The 8,096-nt window shown below is 55.6% G+C and overlaps 2 protein-coding genes across 2 annotated transcripts in view; one reads left to right on the forward strand and one right to left on the reverse strand.

Annotated features, from left to right (window-relative positions):
• VOLCADRAFT_91150 (uncharacterized protein) overlaps window positions 1-317 on the reverse strand; it is a gene marked incomplete at both ends in the record, with an annotated part of 17,279 nt that extends 16,962 nt beyond the window's left edge. Inside the window, one exon of the mRNA XM_002950653.1 lies at window positions 258-317. Coding sequence (XP_002950699.1) covers window positions 258-317 — 60 coding nt within the window. The remainder of the gene's footprint in view (window positions 1-257) is intronic.
• Window positions 318-1,105: 788 nt separating this feature from the next.
• Window positions 1,106-8,096, forward strand: part of VOLCADRAFT_91151 (uncharacterized protein) — a gene marked incomplete at both ends in the record, with an annotated part of 10,533 nt that continues 3,542 nt past the window's right edge. Inside the window, 5 exons of the mRNA XM_002950549.1 lie at window positions 1,106-1,660; window positions 2,675-3,232; window positions 6,610-6,751; window positions 7,109-7,200; window positions 7,802-7,912. Coding sequence (XP_002950595.1) covers window positions 1,106-1,660; window positions 2,675-3,232; window positions 6,610-6,751; window positions 7,109-7,200; window positions 7,802-7,912 — 1,458 coding nt within the window. The remainder of the gene's footprint in view (window positions 1,661-2,674; window positions 3,233-6,609; window positions 6,752-7,108; window positions 7,201-7,801; window positions 7,913-8,096) is intronic.

Here is an 8,096-nt window from a genome sequence, read left to right on the forward strand (position 1 = left end):
GCCCGACTCGTCGTCCGTGAAGGTTGAGATGGCCGGCGTGAAGGCTGAGACGGTCGTCATGAAGGCTGAGATGGGGGCTATGAAGACTGAGACGGCCGCTATAAAGATTGAGATGGCCGCTATGAAGGCTGACATAGCCAACATGAAGGCGATGCTGGACGAGGTTCTGCGGCGCCTGCCGACGCCGCCAAAGCGCTAGCCAGCATGGAGTGTGTGACTGTGCATGGCACGAGCACCAAGTGCACGCTGTGGCGGACCTTGCAGCATCTGCAGCCGGAGCTGGTCAGCAACGGTGCACCCCAGGCACCGGGCGCCATGAACCGGGACCGGCGGACATGCTTGTCACCTATCGGCTTAAATAGGGTCTTTTCGTGAAGCTGAATATGTCGGGGTCCTTGAAGAAGAAGGATGCAATATTGAAGGGGACGATATCCAAGTACAAATCCTCCACTAGGATGCACCTCTACAAGCACATCGCCGATAAGGTTGAGAATATCCTTCGTGACCCGCGCTTCAACCGCATGCGGTCGGCTGGGGGAACGACACTAACTTCATGGCGCAAGACTAGAAGAACTTGCCGTGATCAGATTTTCAAGCGGTCTTCAACTTACTGCGTAGGCCAGGGGTTGGCAGTGTACGGGCCGAAGCCTTACTGCCAATGCCGAAATAGTTTCCGATTTTTGGATACCTTAGGGGGCCCTACTGTGTCCACTCTTGGAGTGGACTTTTGGTTCCACTAACTGAGTGGATGTCCACTTTGATTACGGCCGATCGTTCAAAATAATTATTTTAGCTACATGTAGCTACATACCTCATTTGTAAGATTTTTGTTCAGTAAGAAGAATGCCTAAAGTAGATAAGCGCTGCTGTGCTTTGACCTGCTCATTGCGACCCATTTCTGGCCAGAAGACGCGCCTTACATCATGCATAGGCCTAGCATGTTTACGTCTTTGCGAAAACCTTCGTAGCAGCGCGGCGCCGGTCTCTCAGGAAAAACAGTGATGGTGACAGTAATCCAAGCACTTGAAAGGCAAACAACTGTCCACTCCTCTGTATACATGCAGAGGAGGATCTTGCCACATTAGATAAAAAGCGAAAAAGCCGGATGGCCAGCAAGCTGAAGCAGCATGCCGTTGACGTCCTTACTGATGCGAGCAACCTTGGCATCGGCTATGTCTCGTGGCTACTCAACCCCGTTCAGGGCAGAACGATTAAGTCCTGCAGGAACGTGCACCAGTTGCTTAAGTCACGTCCAGACCTGCACCGGCGGCTTACCCAGGTCTTAGATGACTTGGAGGTTGCTGTGCGTGCACTGCAGCAGCCTGGTGCGCGTGACGAGCTGGTGACGCTGGCAGTAGCTCACGATACAGGGGGTGATCAGACGGCAGCAGCAGCAGTGGGTACCAATTTTCATGATAGCCCATTGACAGCTGCTGTGGAGGGCGGGCTCAACCTGTTGGCAGCAGCAGCAGGTGCCAATGCCCCCGATAGAGGGGGTGGTCAGGCAGTAGCAGCAACCGCAGCAGCAAAGGTGCCCAGCCCGTGGGGGGCCAGCCCACTGACAGCTGCTGTGGAGGGCGGGTTTAACCTGGTGGCAGCAGCAGCAGGTGCCAATGCCCCCGATAGAAGGGGTGGTCAGGCGGCGAGGAGGAGGGAGGGGGTGAGGAGGGAGGGAAAGAGGAGGAGGGGGGGGGCAAGAAGGGTGGGAAAGAGGAGGAGGGAGGGAAAGAGGGGGGAGGGAAAGAGGATAGTGCAGTCGTGGAGGAAGGGAGCCAGGATGGCATGACTGAGGAGGGACAGAGTGAGAGTGGGTACAACGTGACGTGCATGGGTGGGTCCTCCAAGCGGCCAGTACGGGCTGCCAGCAAGCAAGGCAACAGAAAGTCCTACATCTCCCATCGTTATGACTAGCATTAAATGCCGGTGGCCTCTTTGGCAATATGGGTTTCGTTTTTAGGAGGATGGAAATTCAATGGGCTAATTAAGGGGGAACAGTTTGTTCTTCACCGAGTGGTAAACCTGATCCATCGTGTATCTGTAGACCTGGGCCCAGGTTGGAGTAATGTCTCGCAGGGCATCCAGGTTATCCGAGTAGTTTTACAGTAAGAATCCGAGTTTAGCATATGGCAGACCCCTGATGCACGGGCCTTCAAGGCCAGGCCGGAGGGCATAGCCCTGCCCAGCCAGAAAGCGCCGATCATCCCCAATTGAAAATCTGACTTCACAACTAGACTCCCCGTACATGAAAATGGTTATCCGAGTAGTTTTACAGTAAGAATCCGAGTTTGGCACATCCAACCTCGAACAGTTTATCGAGCACAGAGTCTACATGGAAGTACAACAGTCTCCATACACAAGGCGTCACTTAGGGGACCAGGTCTTCCTCCACATCGAGAGGCTCTTCCCCGACCTCAAACACCCCATCGAGTGCAATGGGCTCCTCCTCATCTCCACTGCTCTGGCCTTCATCAGATACCTCCGTTTCAGCCTGTCCAGCTTCCAGGACAATGGCCGACCTGCCAAGCATTACACATGCCTTAGCTTGGGTGGATGCAGCAGCATCCAGCAGCTTCTGTAACCTCACCACCTCTTCTTCCGTGACAAAAGCCTTTCCTGCCAACACAGTGCACACCTCCCTGGCCAAACCAACGGGCGTGTATTGGTGCTGCTGCAGGTAAATCTGGTGGCCATTGAATGCATGCTGCAGAGCAGCTTCTACAGCATCCTGCTGGCCATGCATCTCGCCCTGCTGCTGCCCATTTCCCCCTCCACCCGCATCTTGCTGCAGAACGGCAATGTGCCCACGGATAACTTCCCTCTGAGCACGCAGAAGGCTTATCCTGCACGTGTAGTAAATGACCATGTCATGGAGCTCACGCTCCACAATGATGCACTCCTCATTGCAACGGAGCCAGCGCTGCACAAGGTCATCTGCCACACTGACCTCCCACGACATCACCTCATCACCCTCCCACAGCAGGTGCACATGGGCTGGTGCCTGAGGTATGCCTGCCCCGCCAGCCTTTCTGTCAGCCTGCCCAGCAGGTTCGACAACCGGGACAGCTGCCTCACCCTCAAGGGAAGCAATCACTGCATCAACTGCTGGCACACTGTACGTGACCCAAGGCACAACGGTGATGTACCCCAGCCAGCGCCAGCACCGATAGCAGGCTGGCCTTGGCGGCCGAGCAGCCCCTGCTCAGCTTGTTGCACTCTTTCTTGGTTAGTGCAAGTGAGCCCCGACGGTAAAGCCGGTCTTGCAGGTTGGCCAGTGTAGCTGCCAGGCCCGAAGCAGCACGTTCCAACCGTGCCAATTCATATGCCTTCCGCTCACGTGCTGCCAGGACGCTTCCGAGGCCGCTTGGGTGGTGGGGACCTTACCCAATCATCAAGCGTATCTGTTTTTTTTCGCACAGGCCGGGCTACCCCCAGTGGATTGTCAGCACGGGTGCTATGAGAACGGGAGGTCCTTGGAAGGTTGATTAGTTGCTCCGCGATAGAACCAAAACATCTGGATATCCCCCCTAGATTCTCTGCCTACAAGCGCATACTGTATGTACACGAACAACGTGTTTGTAATTATTACTATTATAATAATAGATTTCAGGTTAGGGTTGCTGGGGTACTATTATTTTGCCGTGCGACAAGCCTGAAGATACAAAAAGCGCGTGCACAGGAGAACTTATTAAGAACAACCTATTCGTAATCCAATTCATTATTTGCTGCAATGGCGTGTTAGGTGCAACGCCATTTTTCCACTCTGAGTCAGTGAGTGGAGTCCACGGCGTGCGCCGAACGCCTTGTAACCCTTCAACTACACTCACAGTATACCGCTGCACTATTCTCTCCACTCCTGCCACATCATGTTTCACCGACATACTTCGGCACCTTCCGCATCTATGTACTTTAGTACACGGTCAGCTGCTTCACCAGGACCCCAGTGTTTAAGCAGCCCCTCACACAATCGTGTCCGGTCGTACTGTGCCGAATAAACGGTTCGTACAAGACGCCCCAAAAGCCAGGCGCGAATTGTACCGCGCGGATGCGTGCGTGCGATTCTCAAAATGCGCGTGTACAAGTGTATGTAATTTTTTTGGGTGAAAGGCCGCGGTGTGCCAGCCTGCAGGCCAGCATGCAGGCCAGAAATGTGGGTGGCTCCTTTGCCTGAACTGAAAGAACTGAAAGCATACAACGTGAATTGCTATGCGTCAGTGATCCTTAACCGCCTGGTACGTGCTGGGGAAATACTGGACCTGCGGCACCCATGCCAAGCGGGTTTCAGGCGGGGTTTTGGCACTGCTCACCACCTCTTTGTTAAGCAACACCTGGTCAGGCGGCATCGGATCGCGGGACAACCACCATTGATAATAGTGCAGATTGACTTTGAGAAGGCCTTTGATAGGGTGCCTCGCGAACACATGTGGCTTCGGTTGCAGGAGAGGGGGATTAGCGGCCCCATGCTAGGTGCTCTGAGAAAAGCGTACGAGAAGGTGTCCATGGTGATTAAGGTAAATGAGAAAGCGGGGGGTGAGTTTGAGTCTAAGCAAGGAGTGAAGCAAGGGTGTCCTTTATCTACGGAGTTGTTTGGACTCTTCATCGAGACACTAGCTGATCTGATTGATACTCATGACCTTGTAGAAGCTGGAATACGTAAGCATGACGCACCCCTTGTGGACAGTAAGCGCATCTCCATACTGTTGTATGCAGACGATGTTAGTCTGCTAGCGACGTCAGTAGAGCGAATGTCTGAGTTGCTACATCTTGTGGACTTGTTTTGTGAAGCTTTTGGGATGCGACCAAATGTCTCAAAGTGTGAAAGGCTTGTTTTTGCATGTGATGGCACCCAGCAGTCGGAACTTAGCGAGAGATGTCAACAGTTATGGCTATCAGGCCAGGTAGTACCTGCCAAAGATAGCACTCGCTATCTGGGCTTGGTATATGGGCCAGAACGGCCTTTTAGTGCGTGCCGTCAGCAGTTATGTGATGCAGGTCGGTCCGCTATGTTTTCCTTAAGTGCAAAGTTGGACAAAATGAAGCTGTTTGCCCCCGATGTACGAATGCGGTGTTTTGCAACCCAAGTCCGAGCAATTCTGTTGTATGGCTGCCAGGCATGGGGCCCTTTTGCGCTGGCAGAGGTCGTGGACAGGGTGGGAAGACGGCGGGATAAAGCCAACCTTGCGGAGGGCATGTTCGAAGCCTGTTTGAAGGATAGCGCAGTCCAGCTGCAGATTTTATTCATGAGGCAGGTAGTGGGGACGGCACGGCCATCCCACAGGCTGTTGTACGCGGAGCTGGCTGAACTCCCCTTACAATATTACATGGTGAAGCAGATCCTCCGTTTCTGGAACCGCCTTCAAAAGCAAGTGGGATCCATTGCTCATGCTGTTTTACGGCAGGAGATAACCGATGCCCTGACCAACCCAGAATGGGAGGGTTGGGGAATCTCAATGTTACGACTGTTTTCCTTCTTGGAGTGCAACATTTGGAGTGGAATACCGCAAGAAGTCGTGGGGGTAAAGGAGCGTGTTGACTGGTTGTTGAGTAGACCTCTACCCGAAGGAGCGATGATAACGGCACTAAGAGAGCGTTTGATGAGCGGCTGGGACCATACGCGTCTGACTGTCTTACCAGAGGAGTACCCATCAGATGGGAAGCAACCGGGAGTGCAAATGGCGAAGTATAAGCACTGGATGGGGCTGCCCTTTTCGGGAGCCGCAGCCGTCATGTGGCCAACACATGCTAAGGTTTTCATTCCTCGTTTAGCACATCGTAAGCTAATGCAGTTTCGTTTATGTTGCTGGGCTTTGGAGGCAAACAGAGCACGAAGGGGCAAGTACCATGTCCCCAGGGGGCAGCGGTTTTGCCACTGTTGTGCAACCCCCGTAAGGGGGTTGATGGCGGGCCGGCCCGGTGCAATTTAGTAGAATAATTCTATAGGCTTAAAAAAGTTCTGTTTGGCCACGTCCCGGAGCAAAGAGATAACGACAAGGTTAGGGCGCCGAGGTGGTGGGTTCGAATTTCGGCGACAGTAATATCTAGTCCCCAAGACTTCCCAATCCAGCTATCCGAGTCCCACAAAATGAAGCAACCCCAGTATCAACCGCGGAAACCAGCAATTTAGTAGAATAGTTGTACAGGCGTAAGAAAGTTCGCCGAAGTAGTGGGTTCGAATCTCGGCGTCAGCAATATGTGTTTTCGTACCAAGTCGCGGTAAATAGACCCGCGGCAACTAGTATGAAGAAGCCTAGTGAAGCACAAACACCCTAACCATTCACTAACATGAAGTGTCATTCAAGAAGGCAGCACACATGAGGAGCAACAGGAGCCCCTGCGTATGCAATCAACAACAACTGTCACCACCCACCACCCACCACCCACCACCCACCCCAGCCCAAGTCTGAACCTTACCACAACCCGGGGTGTATGTGTTTCACCCAACTCAAGACCCTTGCCCCGCCTTTCCTCTCCCCCTCCCTCCTTGCCTTCCGGCTGCTTCCCGATCTTCCGTACAAACACACACATACACACACGCACACGCACTTGGCTGTGTGTGTGTGTCGACACATCGGCTTCTTTTCGTCGTCCTCTTCCTGCTGTCCGTACCCTCAGCGGGAGAGTGAGAGTCTAGCCGCGCAGCAGGGCACTCTGGACACCTTCTTGGTGAAGGAGCTGGAGAGTCAGAACACATGTCCCGTGTGTTACGAGCTGATGGTGCCGCCCCAACACGCACCCGTGATGCTGTTTCCTTGCGGTGGGTCCCGGGGGCCGGGGGAGGGTGGAGTGGGAGTGGGAGGGGGAGGGGGGAAATCACATCCAAGACAGGGGGTATCAACTGCCGTACGCGGGAGGGCGGGGAAAAAGGGAGGTAAAGGGGGCTGAGGGAAGGGTGGAGGGGAAGTCGTCTTTGTGAGGTGGTCCCGGAGTACTTTAGGGGTTTGTAGAAGTATATCCTGTAAGGGGACTCTGGGGAGTCTGGGGTTTGGAGTCTGGATGGTGTTACTGCGTGAGGGAGCTTGGCGTGGCTGAGGGCGGGTGCGCCTGTCCTGACCCCCCTCCCTCTCCCTCTCCCCTCCCCCCCCTCTCTTCACTCGGGGCTTGTGGACCGCAGGTCACAGCTTCTGTGGCCGCTGTCTGGAGCAGCACATCGACCGCAACAAGAAGACGCAGTGCCCCATCTGCCGCAAGAAGATCGAGTCCAGGGTTAGTGGGCCGGGGGGCCGGGGGCGGGGGCGGGGGGGATGGACCCAGGCAGAGGCATACGTGCACCGGGCAAGGAACCAATGAACGAACGTCCCCATGCCCCCCCCCATGCCCCCCCGGGCCGCATGACTCCGTTTCCTCCGTCTGTTACTCGGTCCGCTACAGTCCGCAGCACCAGCACCTCCCCCTGCTCCCACGCATTCCTTATCCAACAGCCGGAGGCCCCCCACCCGGGTCCCGTCCGGGGACATCTGTCCCCCGCTACCTGTTGGTTGATCGGTCTTCTCCGTCTGCCTGGGTCAGTTGCCTCAGGTTTACTCCTCGCTCCTCCCCCTCCTCCTCCCTGCCCTCGCTCCATTGCCCCTCCCTGCCACACCGCATCTCGCCACTCACTTTGCTTCACGAGGTGACACGAGGCGTCCGTTGACCCGTTGCCTTGTTGCCCATTGCATGGCTGCCCCGCTCTTTCCCCCCTCTCTTCCCCCCCCTCAGTGAGCTGAACATCCTTTGCCTTCCCCCTCACCCCTCACCCCGCATTTACCTCCCTCTACCTCTACCTCTCTCCCTCTCCTCACCACCACCACCACCACCGCCACTGCAGGCCCCCAACTACAGCCTGCAGCAGCTCATTCAGCAGGTGGTGGCGAAGAAGGAGTCAGCGTCTCGCGGGGCCCCCGCGGCCCTGGGGGGGCCGCTGTCCCCGGGGCCCACGGTGGGTGGGGGGATGTCGCCCGGGGCCCCCCGGGGGGAGGGGGACGGAGAACCGTGCAGCAATGTGGACAGGTGCGCCAGTGGTGTGGCGCTGCTGGGGGGGGGAAGGAGAGAAGTTCACGACAGTGTACGGCATGTGTCATGGGGTGCCGTCCCTACATGTGTGTGACGTATGCTTGCCGGGG

This window comes from Volvox carteri (assembly GCF_000143455.1).
Source record: "Volvox carteri f. nagariensis unplaced genomic scaffold VOLCAscaffold_19, whole genome shotgun sequence".
NCBI lineage: Eukaryota > Viridiplantae > Chlorophyta > Chlorophyceae > Chlamydomonadales > Volvocaceae > Volvox > Volvox carteri.